This window comes from Cynoglossus semilaevis, chromosome 16 (genome assembly GCF_000523025.1).
Source record: "Cynoglossus semilaevis isolate Cse_v1.0 chromosome 16, Cse_v1.0, whole genome shotgun sequence".
Classification (NCBI taxonomy): domain Eukaryota; kingdom Metazoa; phylum Chordata; class Actinopteri; order Pleuronectiformes; family Cynoglossidae; genus Cynoglossus; species Cynoglossus semilaevis.
Window position 1 is genome coordinate 15546314 of NC_024322.1, and position 17817 is coordinate 15564130.

At 40.8% G+C, this 17817-nt stretch overlaps 2 protein-coding genes across 7 annotated transcripts in view; one reads left to right on the forward strand and one right to left on the reverse strand.

Moving 5' to 3' along the window:
• Positions 1-15312, reverse strand: part of mlphb (melanophilin b) — a 66896-nt gene extending 51584 nt beyond the window's left edge. For 5 of the 6 annotated variants that reach the window (XM_017039921.2, XM_017039925.2, XM_017039924.2 and 2 more), the window contains exons 1-2: positions 10339-10476; positions 9177-9256 (exon numbers count right to left, since the gene is read on the reverse strand). The gene's annotated coding sequence lies outside the window, so the exon portion shown is untranslated. Of the gene's footprint in view, positions 1-9176; positions 9257-10338; positions 10477-15234 lie in introns of those variants that run through there. The other variant, XM_017039922.2, reaches the window with a different exon arrangement.
• Positions 1-17664, forward strand: part of col6a3 (collagen, type VI, alpha 3) — a 44314-nt gene extending 26650 nt beyond the window's left edge. Inside the window, 42 exon segments of the mRNA XM_025063616.1 lie at positions 1-271; positions 1010-1615; positions 1691-2311; positions 2415-2923; positions 2925-3021; positions 3145-3747; positions 3847-4181; positions 4407-4485; positions 4585-4730; positions 4812-4904; positions 5019-5072; positions 5447-5518; positions 5624-5650; positions 5741-5785; positions 6336-6389; positions 6467-6529; positions 6694-6759; positions 6872-6925; positions 7006-7041; positions 7137-7199; positions 7332-7394; positions 7490-7552; positions 7803-7865; positions 8873-8923; positions 9069-9104; positions 9217-9279; positions 9399-9461; positions 9679-9711; positions 9819-9855; positions 9948-9959; positions 10051-10544; positions 10908-11010; positions 11195-11510; positions 11512-11888; positions 11958-12063; positions 12287-12342; positions 12666-12926; positions 13239-13289; positions 14447-14632; positions 15985-16044; positions 16226-16411; positions 16887-17664. The exon segment at positions 1-271 is cut by the window's left edge and continues 1 nt beyond it. Of these exon segments, the coding sequence (XP_024919384.1) occupies positions 1-271; positions 1010-1615; positions 1691-2311; positions 2415-2923; positions 2925-3021; positions 3145-3747; positions 3847-4181; positions 4407-4485; positions 4585-4730; positions 4812-4904; positions 5019-5072; positions 5447-5518; positions 5624-5650; positions 5741-5785; positions 6336-6389; positions 6467-6529; positions 6694-6759; positions 6872-6925; positions 7006-7041; positions 7137-7199; positions 7332-7394; positions 7490-7552; positions 7803-7865; positions 8873-8923; positions 9069-9104; positions 9217-9279; positions 9399-9461; positions 9679-9711; positions 9819-9855; positions 9948-9959; positions 10051-10544; positions 10908-11010; positions 11195-11510; positions 11512-11888; positions 11958-12063; positions 12287-12342; positions 12666-12926; positions 13239-13289; positions 14447-14632; positions 15985-16044; positions 16226-16411; positions 16887-16921 (6609 nt within the window). The 3' untranslated portion in view covers positions 16922-17664.
• The last annotated feature ends 153 nt before the right edge of the window (positions 17665-17817 follow it).

Here is a 17817-nt window from a genome sequence, read left to right on the forward strand (position 1 = left end):
GGAGTCCCACAGTTGCTAATAGTGCTAAGCGGTGGAAGATCTTCTGACAGCATTGATAGGCCAGCCTCTGCTCTCAAACAGATGGGTGTCCTGATATTTGCAATTGGAAACAGGAACACAGATAGCGGAGAACTGCAGACAATGGCCCATGATTACAGCTATGCCTTCTCTGTGTCTGAGTTCAATGACCTTCCCAGTATCCACCAGCAACTTCAGTCCTCTGTGAAGACTGCAGTTGTTAAAGTCACACCTGAATCTCCGACTGTGCATGGTACGTTTACAAGGCTAGGTTTTTCTTACAACTGGTGGGGTTTGATTGCAGTTAAATATTCTTATAGTTCTACAAGTCTGTGTGCATTAAATATGAAAGAAAAGTTTCAGTTATCTGCCATTTAAACTTGATGCTGAAAGTGAATTGGTGACACACGTAATAATAGGAACTCTAATAGTGGACTACTGCAAATGAGGGCCCATGATCTTATTTTTGCATTTTTGTTTCAAAAGGCTTGTCGTATTATCCAGAGTTTACATTTTAGAGTTTGGAGCTATTCTTGCTACTTTAACAAGCACAACCACTTATCAGTACATCTAGATTATTAAAAGAAAAACCATAATCTTTGTTAATATTCAAAAAGGATGAATCGGTGTGAATGGTTGAACAGAACAGAATTTGCCAAAAAAGCGAAAATGTTTATAAACTAATAAATTAATCACCTTGTTTTCAAAATGTCCCTCAGGATTAGTAGTATCAGTCTGTCCTTCCTCCTTTCTGTCTGTATGTTTAAGTGTACCAACCATTTTTCAAGTAAGTTAAAAAAAATGTGCAGCTCTTTTGTTGTCGGCTTTAAGCTTTTGTAGGTTACTGTGTGTGATACTGTGAACTTTATGCAGGATGTAATATAACAACACAATTTTACATATATCCTTGTCAATTGTATGGACTATTTTCTTCAAACTGCAACAAGCAAAAAGTTAACAGAAAATAAAATAATTTCTTTTTCTCTTTCAGCCCAAAGCCCTCGTAGAGATATTGTTTTCCTCGTTGATGGATCTGATGGTGTTGGACGAGATTTTCCCATCATTCAAGAGTTTATTCGTAGAATTGTAGAGATTCTTAATGTTGGGGAAGATAAAATTAGAATTGCTGTGGTCCAGTATGGGGACTACGCACAGGCTGACATGTATCTGAACTCTCACAGAACCAAAGATGAGGTTATGAATGCTGTTAGGGGAATCAGGCAGAGAGGAGGAAGACAGCGTAACCTGGGGCAGGCCTTGCAGTTTGTTGACCGAGATGTACTCACTGCAGCACGGGGAAGCAGGAGGCAAGAAGGTGTACCACAGTTTGTTATTGCTGTCTCCAGTGGGTCTTCTACAGATGATGTTAGCTCAGCAGCATCAACCCTTAAACAATCAAGGGTTCTTCCTTTCAGCATTGGCACCAGGGATGTTAATCCTTCAGAGCTGCGAGTGGTGTCATATGTGCCCAATTTTGCCTTCACTGTAGATGACATACCAGGCCTCTATACAGTACAAGAAAACATAATCAACACAGTCACTGAGTTGTCAGACGAGGATATTGCTACGATGCGTCCCATATTTCCAACCATTGAAGGTAATTTTACAAAAAATATTAGTCATGAAAACTTGAGATTAGTGTTCATTGATATCTTGCATCTTTTTTGACCAGTTATCACACCAAGACCTTCAGGACAAGAAAAAAGGGATGTTGTCTTTTTAATTGATGGCACAACAGCAGTGCGTAGTGAATTCCCTGCCATTCGGGAAATGATAAGGAGAGTTGTGGAGAAGCTCGACGTTGGAATGGACGGTGTTCGGGTTTCAGTGGTCCAGTACAGCGATGATCCAAAATTAGAATTTCTTCTTAATGAATTTTCTACAAAGGATGAAGTCAGACAGGCTGTGACGAGACTACGAAACAAAGGCGGAAACCGCCTTAACACCGGTCGTGCTCTTGAGTGGGTCTCAAGGAATATCTTCCAGAGGTCTGCAGGAAGCCGAATTGAGGAGGGTGTTCCTCAATTTCTCATTCTTGTTACTGGTGGCAAGTCTGCAGATGATGTTTACGGTCCAGCTGACCAGCTGAAGAGAAGCCAAGTAGCACCTCTCGCTATTGGTTCAAGAAATGCTGACATTGATGAACTGCGACAAATTTCCCTGAAACCTGAGCTTGCTCAAACAGTTGAAACCTTCCAGCAGCTTCCAAGGGTGGAGTCAAAGCTCATTGAGTCTGTCAAGACTATATCCACTGCTGATATTATCAGCATTGTTACTGTTCCCACTATTGATGGTAAGAAACATTGATAGTTTACATTACAGTTCCTCGTAAACCTCATAGTATGAAGTAAACCTGGATTTCTGAGAACCTTGAACAGATGTTTTGTCTTTTGCAGAATCACTAAACCTTGGGAGAAAAGACATAATTTTCCTGATTGATGGCTCAGACAGCACAGGTGTGTCCGGCATTGCACATATCCGTGACTTCATCCTTAACATTGTCCAACAACTTGATGTGCAACCTGATCAAGTGCGAGTGGCTGTTGTCCAGTATGCAGACAATGTTAAAACAGAATTCTCACTCAACTCACACAACAACAAGCCATCCGTTATCTCTGCTATAAAGCGACTTCGTCAAATGGGTGGCCGCTCATCGGACCTGGCTGATGCCATTAACTATGTGATACAGAATGAGTTAAAACCCTCTGCTGGTGTTCGTTTTGCTGAGGCCTCCCAACATCTTGTGGTTCTCACTGGTGGACGTTCACCCCAGGATGTTTCCATCTATGGACCTCTGCTGAAAGGCTCACGTGTAAACTGCATTGGAGTTGGGGCTGGTCCTGGTGTTGACACGAGACAACTAGCCCAAATTACCACCTCCCCAGATGATGTCCTTCAGGTTCCAGGTTTCTTCTTTACCTAATCTACCAACAATTAAGGAAAGATTGTTTTCCAGATTGAGTGGAACTATCCCTGAGGAACCACCAACAGAAACAGATCCAAGTATGTTTCACATATCCTCTGCTTATTAACATGTTTTTAATTAGTTTTTCATATGAAAAATGTCAATTGTGAGTGAGTTACTTTAACATGTTTCTTTTCTTTTTTAAAAAAAAATGACAAAAGGTCTCCCTTCAAAAAAGGCTGATATTGTATTTTTGGTGGACGGCTCGATCAACTTGGGCAGAAAAAACTTCAATGAGGTGATGTCATTTATCCTTAACCTGATCGACCTTTTCTTCACGGAAAGAGACAAACTGCAGTTTGGGTTGGCCCATTATGCTACCGATGTAACTGACGTCTTCTACCTCAACACGTACAAGAACAAGGATGACATTATAAGTGCCATTGGACGAGCAGAGTACAAAGGTGGAAACAAAATCAACACTGGTGCAGCAATTCGCCATGTTCAGGATGTTCACTTCACCAAAGAAAAGGGCAGTAGGATTGATGAGGGCACTCCGCAGATACTCATGCTCATCACTGGAGGGCGTTCAGCTGATGACAGCAAAACAGCAGCACTAGGTCTGAAGAAAAAGGGTGTGAGAATCTTTGCCGTTGGAGTGGGTGATGTCGAAAATGAGTTGGTAAACATTGCTAGTGAGCCTACGACTGTGGCTAGAGCACCCACCTTCCTTGGACTTTCTGAGCTCAATGAGCTAATCCTGGAGACTCTAGATGATGAAGTCAAAGGAAAGCTCTGCGTTGATGTGCATAAAGATACCAAACGTAAGAAAAAAGTATTTCATAAACTTATTGTCTGATGTCCACAAGTATCATTATCCTTATGATTATTAATGATATTAATAATTTGTTTTGTTTTTGTAGCCTGCAATGTAGAAGTGTTGGTGGGCTTTGATGTTGCTGCACAGAACATCTTCAGTGCTCAGACCAATCTTCAGAGTAAGATGGGAGGCATTCTTCAGAGAATCACTAAAATGGGAGCCATTAGTTGTTCATCTGGGCAAATACCTTCTGTACAAGTGGGCATACTCGCTGTGGATGCTGGTTCTGAACCTGTCCAGCTTGACTTTACAAACAATGCTGATGAGCTCTTTGAGGCCTTTAGAGCACTTCGTACTCGTGGTCCCTTCGTGCTCAATGGGAAGACGATATCAGCTTACATGAACAGGTTTAAAACCAGACAGGACAGTGTTGTCAAGGTTGGTACATAAATGCTTCTTGAAAAAGGGGTGTTTTCTACATATTTTCTCATATACATTCATATACTATGAATCTTGCATACACTTAATAGTACATATTAACATTTAATGTGAATTAAATTATCAGACATAGAAAGACTCACGTCACTGCCTGTGACTGGGTCAGCCTGGTTTACGTAGACTGACAAAAGATCTTGTCTCAGAATGGTATTGTTTTCTATAAAGGTTGTCATTCACCTGACTGATGGAATTGATGCACCATATGCCACAATGAAAAGACAAGTGGATTTGCTTCAGGAGTCAGGTAACTATGTATTTATATTATATTTATTTTTATGGTAAAATCATATTGATAAAAATGTGCAAAGATAAGTAACTCTTAAAATGTGTTACTTGCTCAAAGGAGTAAATAGTTTCATTCTGGTTGGACTGGAACGAGTGCCTAAATTTGAGGAAGCTGTACTTTTGGAATATGGTCGTGGGTTCAGATACACCAGACCCTTACGAGTAAACATCATGGACTTGGACTACGAGCTACTGGAAGAACTAGTATGTTTCAGTCACAACTGAGGTCTAAATATTCATAATATTTTTTATAGTAAAACACAATTAATTGCTTTTGTCATCCAGGACAACATTGCGGAGAGAGCATGCTGCGGAGTGCCTTGCAAATGTACTGGTACCAGAGGAGACAGAGGCTCGGTTGGACTTCCAGGCACAAAGGTATTAAAAATAAATGTTTTGAATAATTAAATTACTTGGATAGTTTTATTTTAAAAATAATATTTTAATTCTAGTAAACTATGTCACGTTTAATTCAATTTTATTGTTTTCCAGGGTAGCCCAGGATCTCCAGGAAGCCAAGGACATCCAGGAGATGAGGGTGGACCTGTAAGTTCCAAAAACTGGATTTGTCTAGAATGTCTAGAATTCCATGTTTTGCACCTTAAAATCCATCCATCCATCCATTTTCATCCACTCTATCGTTACCGGGTCGCAGGGGCAGCAGTCTCTATGACCGCGACCCAAATCACACTGCACCGTACCAACCTTCCTGTGGGTGGTGAGTCCACTGGAAGGTACCAACCTCCCTAACCGGGATTCGATCTTGCACAGGAGGTGAACCGTGGGGTTCCACACCAATGACAGAGATATTGCCTCTGGGCCAAAGCGCCACCACCTTAAAAATATTTTCATTAATTCAGCTACAAAGTTTCCTGTCAATATTTCGTTATGTTGTCTTAACTATTTTCTGGCAATGACAGGGAGAGAGAGGTCCTCCTGGTATCAATGGAACACAGGGTTACAAGGGTTGCCCAGGACAAAGAGGTGTCAAGGTAAAAGCTTTTACATCAACTTAAACCTTCACATTTTTGTAATTTTTAGGACAGTAGAGTACAGTTTTCACTACAAGCAACTGTTTCTCTCTCTCTTTTCTTTAGGGTTCTCGAGGATACTCTGGAGAAAAGGTGAATATATTTCCATTAATCCTTGCTACAAGATAAGGTGTCCAGATACAGCTTAGTGATGCAATTTACGGTAACTACTGTCGTTCACAGGGTGAATTTGGAGAACTTGGACTTGATGGTATCAACGGAGAAGAGGTAAAACTTGTTTGGTCAAATATTATATTCTGCTCTATGCACTTCACATTAGCTATGTGGCTGAATTGCTTACTGCCTAAATTAGGAACGTCCTAATTTTAATTAGCATAATTATGTAATAACTGTAAGAATCATTATCGGCTTTTCCTTTGATAATCAAACCCCATATAATGCAATGCCTTGGTTTTGCCAAATGAAGTGTGACCTATAAATAGTTTTGGGGGGAAATTCATAAAAAACGGCTGTATATGAAGGTGAAAACCACTAGATGGCAGCATTGCAGCTCATTTTATTAATCTATTTTAATAATATTGTATGCAGAATTCTGGTGCCAGTAACTCATACAGTGGTTTGTATAGATAAACAAATAAATATTACCAGCCCTATATCGGTATCAGAATATATCGGAATCGGAAATTCAGTCTTTGGACAATATAGGCATATCACATATCGGTATAAAGTTAATATCATCCTAGTCTAAACACATCACAGATTACAATATGTTTTGTGTATACTGGTCTGACTGGAATCTACTGCTAACTGTGGTCAGGGTAAAAGTGGAGTTGCTGGACCCCCAGGAGAAAGAGGAAACCCTGGCAGAAGGGTAAGAAAATAAAAGTTATTGCTTTACAGACATCTAGCTTAGTTTGTGCTAATCACTGATCAATGCTGTGCCTTTAGGGCCCCAAAGGTGCCAAAGGACTGGCAGGAGACACAGGGGAACCTGGAATCAGAGGAGACCCTGTGAGTATAGTCAAACCTGTATGTGGTATCTAGAGAGAGAAAAGAGAGATTAAAGAAAGAGTAAGATTGTGGTTAAAATCCAGATACACAACTGCCTAGCATTACGCTTTCCAACCATTATTTAAATTTTTTCTTATAATTGAAATGTGATTAATGTGTAACAGGGGACAAGTGGGAAAGACAACAATCAACGTGGACCTAAAGGAGATGCTGGTGATGCTGGACCAGCGGTAATAACATTTTCAGATTTCCAAGTTAATTTTGTGAATACATTTTTTGTATTACACTTTCTGCCACTTTTCATGTTCAATTTATTTCCTATTATATTATATCCTATTATAGGGAGACCAAGGTGGCAACGGAAAGGCGGGAGGCCCTGGAGAAGCAGGAAGAAGAGTAAAGCATTTCCTGATGCCATTATCTTCCACATACTTTTCTTAATGTAAAAAGTCTAATTTACACTTATGTTTCTTTAGGGACCTGACGGCAGAAGAGGAGCACCGGGACCACGTGTAAGCTCTTTGAGGACACTTTTATTGCTTAGTGTCGACTGCAATAACTCTTGTTTTGTCAGTACTTAATATATTCTTCGCATGTTTGCCATTAGGGAGGACCTGGGAAGCCTGGAACCGATGGTGTACAGGGAGAACCTGGTATAGGAGGTCCCAGAGTAAGCTTTCACATGATTATCCCTACTGCAAGAGTATTCAATCTCACAGAAATACTGTAGTATATGTACTTCTTGTGCAAGCAAAGAGCAGATTCATTAGAACCATTTCAATCTGTTTTCTCCTCCTTAAAGGGTCCAAGTGGACCAAATGGTGCCCCTGGGCCGAGAGGAGAAGATGGAAACCCTGGACCTAGGGTACATAAAACACCTGAAATATATTCACCTGTTATACTTCAGTGATACCTGCAATCCCATCAAAACTTCCTCTAATGTCTGCAATTTATTTCAAGGGACTTGGAGGGAAGCCTGGTACTGCTGGAGAAAAGGGCCGAAGAGGAGCGCCTGGTCGTAAGGTACCGTTATAAAGTACTTAAAGTCATACTAATTTAGGAATACACTGCCTGCAATCAAACACTCTCTACTTTACTGCACAAACACTTCACAGTATAAAAGAAGCAAAAGAACTGAAAGTATCCGGGCTGCAGCTGAAACCAGAACCTATGGTGTTAATTAAGGCAGACTCAAATGCTTAAAGAAATATTTGTCCTTCTCCTTGACTCCTTGGAGTATTTCTCCCTTGATGTTTTTACCTGGTCTTTGTAGGGAGAGCCAGGAGATCCAGGCCCACAGGGTGCTGTTGGACCACTTGGCCCCCATGGAGAGCCTGTAAGTACCCTGGTTTTTGTATAAACTCTAATGTAACAGGCAACAACATATGATCGTTTCAGTAGCAATACTTCATTCATGCAAATGATAAACAAATGGATGACGATCGGGCAGTTATTTCTGAGTGCACAGAGAGAGGACCAAAACGACGAGCACTTCCATTTAGCTCTAATTATTGTAACGCTGCCATCTAGCTCCTTTTTGGACAACAAATCACAGAGAATGTTCTTTTTAATTGGAGGTTCTAATGACTTCCCCATAGTAACTCCACTTTAGCAAAAAACTACAAAACATCCAATCAAAAAGAGCAACAAAAGTGCTAAAAGTGACAACAACACAACGTTCAAGTTTCAGCAAACAACGTCATTATAGCAAGAAGCTCGTGAGATTCGAGATGGCAACTCACAGTAGCTGATTGTAAACAAACGTACTGCAGTACAAAATAAATCTGATGAGACACATACTGGCATTATTACAGGGTCACCGCGAGGAACAGGACAAAGATTCCAGACAGGATTTTGATAGACATTCATCAACAGAACACAGAGATGGCGACACAACGAACATCCCAGAACTTTAAAATACAACAGAGGATAACTACACACAAACACAAAATATACATTTTCAAGTGCAGGGAGTCAGATATTTTGAAAAACTTTGAAAAAAACACTTAAGAAGTAGTGGATATTAATTAAGTAAAATACAACAGAGGATAACTAAACACAAACACAAAATATACATTTTCAAGTGCAGGGAGTCAGATATTTTGAAAAACTTTGAAAAAAGCTTTTTGAAAAAAAAGAAAAAAAATCTTGACATGTTGCATATCTTTATAGATGAGGTCAAAATGGTATGAGAAGTTATGTTAGTGCTACTGATTATTTTAGAAATACTAACTAATATTGGAGTTATTGAATATTAGAACAAACTAGAACAATAGGCTCTTTGATCAAGAATCTGTGTCAACGATCTGACAGAAACACTTTTTTTATGTAAATTGTTCAAAGGGTGAAGATGGTAGGGATGGATTTGGGTCTCCAGGGCCCAAGGGAAGAAAGGTAAGTTGTTTTCAATCCTAGTAATGTGGTGAAAGGATTATACGTTTGTGAAGCAGGGATGTGAGAACTACAAATCTCAGGTCTTTTGTCTGGTAACCATACCAGTTACCATAGCTGAGTGTTAACATTGTTTTTTTCCTCACAGGGTGACCCAGGCTTTCCAGGACGCCCAGGAGAAAAGGTAACAGAGACACATTGATTGATTTTATGTTTAATACTTGGGACAGAGAGATAAACTGGATAATGGTCCTACCTGCTGAATGCTGTTGATCATTTGCTGTATTTCGTTACAGGGCGCAGCTGGTGACCCTGGCAGCAAAGGTGGACCTGGACCTAGAGGAAACCGTGGACAGAGAGTAAGCGTCTAATTATAGATGGGCTAGGTGGACATGACTAGCTGGTACTGTACAGGGTTTAAAGAAAGAATTGATGATCATCCTTGAGAGTGAATTGTGCTCTTTGACTGTGTCTCCAGGGTGTCTCTGGAAACATTGGTACACCCGGACAGAAAGGAGAGGTTGGATATCCTGGACCATATGTAAGTAACATCAGTTTTTGTCGTTTCTGTTCAGAATTCTTAATTTCATACATTTCTTGATCAAAAGTACAACAGGCTTTACATAGATGGAGGGAGGGATAGATAGATGGATATATCTGCAATATTCCTCTATAGCGGTATTTTTCTAAAGTTATAGTTTAGTTCAGTGTGTGTCTAGATATAAGCATTTTTAACAACAATTTTTTTTTTCAAACAGGGCCAGAAAGGACCAAAAGGACCAGGTGTTGTGGTCAGTACCCCATTTATTTGTGGAACACTTGATTCCATTCTTAATTAAACATTTTATTACCAATATCTGTTAACATTCGTTTCTCTTGTTGACTGTCATTTCTTCAGCAATGTGAACTAGTCAAGAAGATAAGGGACAACTGTCGTGAGTGTTATTAATGATTTACAATTTCCAATTGGTTGTCATTTGTCAAAAGTCATCTGTTTTACTACAATTTGCTTTCCTTTTTTTAACAGCATGCTGTTATGGTAAGCACAATATAGATTTTACTTCTATACAATCATTCTCTTCTTTATAAAAACAAATAATTATTTCTGCCCTACTACCCTGTCACCTCAGGTCAGAAGGAATGCCCACTCTACCCTACTGAGTTAGCCTTTGCCCTTGACGCTTCTCAGAATGTTGACCGTCGAATTTTCAACAACATGCGTGACACTGTGCTGCGTCTGCTCAGAAACATTACCATCTCAGAGAGTAACTGCCCAAGAGGCGCCCGTGTTGCCTTGACTCTCTACAACAGTGAGGTCACAACTGAGGTTCGCTTCGCTGATGCAATGAAAAAGCGTGCTCTGCTGCAGCGTGTTGAAGGACTGCAAACCCTACAGACGAGCAAAGAGCGTAGCCTACCTACAGCAATGAGCTTTGTGGCCCAGAACACCTTCAAGAGAGTGCGCAGCGGTTTTCTAATGAGAAAGGTGGCCATCTTCTTCGTAGGCGGGTCACTCGGTCAGGTACAAGGAATCACCAACGCAGCCATGCGCTTGCATGATGCCGGAATTGCTACCCTCTTCTTGGTCAATCGTGAGGAAAGAGGACTTGGCAGAGCACTGCAGGTAAACAAAACAAACAGTACTGGGTTATGGTACAAAGATGAAACTGGGACTTAGTAAGCTCCAATAAGCCAAGGGTTATGTGGTGAGTTCCAGTTTGATCAGCTAAAGAACTACCTCCTGACATAGTTGTTTGGAACAGGGTATGGCAAATAACCACAGACATTAGGGTCACTTCTTTAAGTGTGACAGTTATTTCTGCCCCTTTTGATAGCTACAATGTCAGCTGGTGTGGTCTTGTTCTTTGATTCCAACTTTAGGGTTTGTTAAGCCAGCTGTAACACAGAACTGGCTAACTTTGTCGAACGATCTTCATTCCAAAAAGGAATTCATTAGCCTCTTTTTTTGCTTTTGTTTGTTGATTAGGTCAACAACACAGCTCTTGCCCAGGTGATTGTCCTTCCCAGTCCAGGAAGTGCTCAGTACAACTCAGTGATCCAGAAGATTTTGAACTGCCATGTCTGCTTTGGTAAGAGTTCTAGCTGTGTTAACAACTAAAAACATTATTAAATTATGGTTGCAGCATCCAAGTGTTTCCAATATCAGAGTGTTTTCATGATTTAAAAAGAGAGTACTCATCATGAGTTGTTTTGTGGCAGAGCTTTAGAAAAACAAATCACTACATTTGATGAATTATCTTTCTTCTTTTTAAGATCTCTGCTCTCCTGACCAAATCTGCGACTATGCGCCTCCACTAACCAGTCGAGACCGGCGATCCTCGGCCACAGACATTGATATTGACATGGCTTTTGTCATGGACAGCTCAGAATCCACTTCCCCAACCGCCTTTACTGAGATCAAACGCTATATAGCACAAATAGTAGATCAGCTAGAGGTGTCTTCAGATCCAACAACATCCGTTCATCAGGCCAGAGTGTCTGTGATCCAACAGGCAACCTATGAGTTCATCCACAACAAAACTGGCTCTCCTATTCTTGTAGACATAGGCCTGACTGAGCACAGATCAGCTCATCAGATTCCTGGTGGAGAAGACCCCGCAGTTAGAGGGCGGGCGGGCACTAGCAGCAGCCATTGAATCTACCGTAGAGCAAGTGTTTGATAAGGCGCCTCTTCAACGTGACAGGAAAGTGCTTGTGCTCTTCGTGACAGGAAATGTGGAAGAAGATGAAGAGCAGTTGGTGCGTATCGCCACTGAGGTTAAATGTAGAGGCTTTTTCGTCGTCATACTGGGTGTCGGCGAGAAGCTGACTGCCAGTGATTCTCGGGTTTTATCACGTATGGCTAGTGAGCCATCAGATGTTTTCTTTAAACGACTGGACAGCATCTCTCAGTTCTACGACAAATACCTCCAGACCTTCAGCCAACTGATGCCCAAATATATAGCCAGTGAGTACAAGACAGATATTACTTTACTTTATGTACTGCTGAAACTGAAACTATTACTTCTCTTTCTAGTTGAAAATGCTTTCTACATGTCGCCAGAAGTTTCCAAAAACTGCAAATGGTTTCAGAGTGACCAGCCTATGAAAAACCCGTTCACAGGAACCTCTTCACAGCAGAAGTAAGACTCATTTCTCAGCTCATGATTCCCTCCCTATTTTTTACACTACTCTGATCCATCATCACAAGTATACCACAAACCAGCATGAAAATAGGTTGGTTTGAGGTTTCCACTACATAAATCAGAACATCCCACACCACATAAAATGAAGATTTACCCATATATTTTAAAGATTACATTCATTCATTTATTCATACATTTTCTTTTATTTGTTCTTTTCCAGTAAACATCAGAAATCACATGAGATTCACCAACCAGTGCAACCAAAAAAACACAAAGGTAAGATGGTGCATGGCCCAAAGTAAACCAGGTCCCAGACACAACTGTTTCCCAGGACTTGCAGTCTTATAACTAGTCTTTCACACAATATATCATTGTGCTTGTGAACGGAAATCAAAAAAGCCTCTTCTTGATGGTGGTTGGCCACTCCTGGCTTATAGTATCAGAGTATATTGCAAAATATAGATTCCTGCCAATTCACAGCCCGACACTACGGTGTATTCTAGTCATATGTGGGATCTTCCCATGGTTCACACTAGATTCACACTGCTTATCTATTCTCTCCCTCACTGCTCTCTTTTCTCTGCTTTATTGCCCTGAAGATGGGGACGAGCTCCACGTCTCCAACGTCACCTCCAGCAGTTTTAAATTACGCTGGAGCAGCCCAGACCCCGTGCTCTTTGTTTATTTTGAGGTATTGGTGACAAGGTTGTCCGACCATGGACTGGTATTAAAGACCAACGTCTCTGGCACCGAACTTTCTGTGGACAACTTACAAAGTGCCCAGACTTACCACACAGTGGTCACTGCCTACACCGCACACGGTCAAATTGTCTCCACCCGCAAAGGAATCGTCACTACCAGTAAGTCCAGAACCAGGGCGCTGGGTCAGATGAAATGTGTTGTGTTGAAAATGGAATGGCTGAAGTTTACAGTTAAGACACGTCTTATAAAATACTGGGTGTGAGAGACTGTCTTTGTTGTGTTTTTACTGCTATTAGTTTTTACTGTTTCAATTAAACCAACTCAAACCTAAGTTAACACTAGTGACTATTTACACATCATTCAGTAGGTAACAATTTTTTACTTAAATATAAAATCATATTTTCTTTTAGTTGAAAGAAAAACATGATATGATCACCTCTGCATTATTATTCTTTGTTTTACTTTGACAGAAACAGCAGACCATAAGCCAGTCAAGACTGTAAGACCTACATCAACAAGTGGTGAGTTATTTTGCATACTTCCAATAGAAGAATATTTATGATACGTATGATAAGTATGTAGTACCGTTTTCCTATCATGGTACAATTTAGCACAACTACTTTAATCGTTTGGTATCAATCAACTCATGTATGACCCAAGGTGCCGTAGATCAGAGGTCCCCAACCATTTTCGTGCCATGGACTGGTTTGATTTTGGACAACATTCCCACCGACCAGTCAGCATGTGTGGCCGAGATTAAAGCTTAAAACAAATCTTAAGGTCACCAAGGTCAAACTCAAAACACGTGTTAGGTCGGACCAGAACAACATCTTTGACAAACCAAACACCTTACCTTGGTCAGTTAGTAACAGTGTAATAGAAAACTTTGTCAGAACTAAGTCATGAAAACCTCTTCACCAATGGTAATTGTAGAAGTGGATGTAGGGGCAGCTGACACCCTTGTGTGGGCAACAATACAATGGAGGTGAGTGAAAATTCTCAAAGGCCTTAATAGCAGGTTTGTATCTAGGGATGTCAGATATTAGCAGGCGCTGATTAGTTTTTCAATTTATGGGGATAAAAAAAAACTTTTGGCTCCTAGGGCAGGCATGGCAGAAAATAAATGAGAAACACTGCATTTACTCATGAACTTAGTGAGCAGGCGGCACTTAACTTCCTTAACCACCAGGCCACTACTGCCCCGGTTGATATCGGAATTAGAAATTAAGAATTTAGACAATATCTGCATATCGGATATGGGCAAAAAGTTAATATTGGGCATCACTAATTGTATCATCAGCATATAACAGTACAGATGACTAAAAATAACTAACATGTACAGAACACTAACTTCACCTGGCAGAGCCTCACCATCCTTCATCCTCTTGACAACTTTTTAATTTCCTTATGTTAGAAGTGCTAATATAATAATTACCTTCTGAAGAATGCCATGTTGAATGCAATTTCCTTTCCTCTGGGAGAATGAACAAAGTCTTCACTGACACTTGTTTGACCCACTTAGGTCTCCTGGTTTTGTAACTCCCATTTTTAACACCACTATATGACTTCTGTACGCCTCAAGAAGTTTTAGGTTGAATCCTATAATTCATCCAATGTCATCCTGTCTTTCTCTCTGTCTGTCCCCTCATCACTGCTGTTGATTTTTTGCATGTTGTAGTTAATGAGCATGTTGACCCATGCTCACTTGACTATGATGCTGGAATGCCATGCAAAGAGTATCAGGCTAAGTGGTTCTTTGACAGAAAGAACGGGATCTGTACACAGTTCTGGTATGGAGGTTGTGGCGGCAATGAGAATAGGTTCGACACTGAGACTGTCTGCTTGAAAAACTGCAAGAGGTCAGGTAAGGGGTTTGGTGCTGCCGTGGTCCTGGAGCTAACGTGTCACTGCCTACTGTCTTAATCTTTGATAAGGTTTGTAGTCATGCCATGATCACAGGCTTAAGTACATCCACATACATACGTATTGATCATCACTGCAATGAAAAAATGAAGAACCAGGGGAAGTCACAAAGTAGACAAATGTGAAAACTGTATTAATGTTATTAATGACCATATGATTATCCCCCATGTCTCCCTTTTTAATATCAGATAGATCTATAAATAAATACGGGTTAAACATGATGTTTGTTCTGATTTTAAAATGCTTAGTTTTTTGAGGGTTTAATAAAAAGCCAAACAAACAAAACTGGGCAAAGCTCCCGGAGACACCGGTTTTAGTCACTAACACCAAACACCTGCGGGAATAGTAAACATTTGTCTGTGGACTTTCTGACTCACCCTGGGATGTGGTAGCCTAACTTTAGCATGCTAGGCTAACCGTCGACCGCAGTTACCGGTCTAACCACTTAAACCCAAAAAGTACCAAGGGTTTAACCGTGTTAACTGATCAACTCACTCGAAATGAAAATACAGCCAATACGACACTAACTCAGAAAACATTTACCTCAGAACTCGAACGAGTTGTGCCTCATACGTGTCCGTGACGTCTTCGTACAGACGGAAGTAGTTCAGTGATTAACGAGAAGTCGTTAATCACTGAACTACTTCCGTCTACTGTTCCGACTTCGCGCCCTCACAGGTAATAAACGTCTTTCTGGTTTTCAGTGTTTTCAGTTTTTAGTTTTTTCGGTTCAGGGGACTTTTCCAACTGGTCAATTAAAGATGTCGACCACCCCGTATAGATGTGATGCTAGCAGCCGGACCTTTCGTCACCGTATCTTGCGGTCAAGTGTGCCGCTATTGTAAACAGTGCGGTAAAGTCGTTGGGTTGCCAGATTGGATAGTTGTCCCCCTTACAAACATTGGTACTTCAGGTGAGAGTGGAGTGCAGTGGCGCCCAGTCACTAAAGTGTCTTAAAAGACACAGTACTGCACTACAAAATTGGGAGCAATTTCCCTGGCCACACCCATGGGGGGCACTAGTGGGTAAACACAGATACAGTATATGTAATGCAAATATTTCACAGATGTACTGCAGTGTTAAAAGTACATTTATGTAGTATATTTTAAAATGTATTGGCTGTTTTTTCATGTTGATAGGAACCGATTAAAGCTGCATGTCAGTAAATTCAGACAAATCAAATCAGACACTGACCTGCATGAGGCGACACTGAGCACCTCAGATAAAACAGATTAAGCCGATTATTGGCAGATGAAAAATCTATTTTCTCATGTGAATCCACTTTTCCAACAGTACCTGAGCCTCCAGCAAAGGTGGAGCAGAGTGAACAGGTGGAGATCCTCCAAGCTCCTGGTGAGATTTACATCGCACTGATGGTTTTTATTTTAGTCCAACTCTGTTTTTATGAAAAGTCAAAGTGACGTAAAAGAAGAAAGGACTTCCTGCTAAAATCCCGTCCTGGATTCAACTACTCAGAACTGTAGTAGTACATCTTCATAATGACGTGAACTCACTCTCTCACCTTTTTCCACAGCAGCCCTCAAAGCTGTAGACATCTGCCAGCTTTCCAAAGAAGAAGGCGCATGTGCCAAGTTTGTCCTGAAGTGGCACTACGACGCCCCCAGCAAGAGCTGCACGCGCTTCTGGTACGGAGGATGCGGGGGGAACCAGAACCGCTTCGATACATACGAGCAGTGCGTGAAGGCCTGTGGAGAAGCAGGTATGAACCACAGCTAGCGATGTCAGATATGCTGATATTGTTCAAACACTCAATTTCTGATTCCAATATCAACCATACCGATACAGTGGGGCAGTGGTGCCCTGGTGGTTAAGGAAGTGAAGTGTCACCTGCTCACTAAGGTGATGGGTCAATTATTTCCTGCCATGTTTTTTTAGCCCCCCATATTGAAATACTACTAAGGGTCTGGTAATAATTATTTATTTATCAGTACAAACCACTGTAGGAGTTGCTGGCACCAGCATTGTGCACACAATCCCCTGATTATTAAAATAGATTAATAAAATGAGCTGCAATGCTGCCATCTAGTGACTTTCCCTTTCATATACAGCTGTTTTTCCCCAAAGCTATTTTTAGGGGACACATAATTTGGCGAGGCCAATATTATCGGAAATCCCTAACCACAGCCCAAAGAGACACCGTCTGAACCGTCTGTTATTTCTCCATCTGTCCTCAGCACCCGTCCAACGAGGAGTCATCGCTGCGATCTAAAGGTGGAACCAAAGAGAAGAACTCTTACAGGAGAGTTAGGAGAACCTTCCATCACGGCCGTACTGTAAGGATGTAATACCAAACCAATGGTGGCTGCACTGGAACCACACAAACGGACTTTATACCCGCGATTCTTGAAGTAGTCATTTCTTCACTAAGAGAACGGAGGCACGTGATTGGCTGCCCTTGTTGTCTGTTGGTGCTACATAGTAAACATAGTTTTTTACAGATGTTAAAGGCATTCATTTTGAAAAGGTCCATTTTCTGGAACGCCATATTGAGTTAAATTTCTTTAAATGTAAAAATGAAGATTAGCGATAAATCAACAGATGATTTTTTTTAATTTTGTTTGTGTTTTTTTTTTTTACACGTTCCACATTCTTTATAAAACACACACTCTGACGGGTTTTTGCTTTTCTCACACACTTTTGATTCTATTTGATTGACGGCTTCACCGCGTCACCATGGCAGTTGTTTTTTTTTGTTGTTTTGTTTGTTTGTTTTTTTACAAATGGCAGCATGTGTTTTTTATTACAGCAACTGCTTGGAAAAAACTAAAATGTAAAAAACAAAGTGCATTTCTGGAGCCACTGCTTCACACACACACACACACACACACACACACGCGTTCAAGTTATTAAAGAATGAGATGTACGTGTCCGACTGCTGTCGCGTCATTTGGTTTCATCTGGTGCTGAGAAAATAAACTTCTTCAGACTTTTTAATAAACGTCAGCAACTGATTATTTTCTTCTTGTTGTGACTTGAACCAAAAGGTCTGCGGAGACGACGGCAACGTAAGTCGTGTTTGTTCATCACTGCTGTAGGTGTGAGGCTGGTGGACAGATTTGAACACAGAATACTGTCAGTCGTGGAACAGGGCCTTTGAAAGTGTCC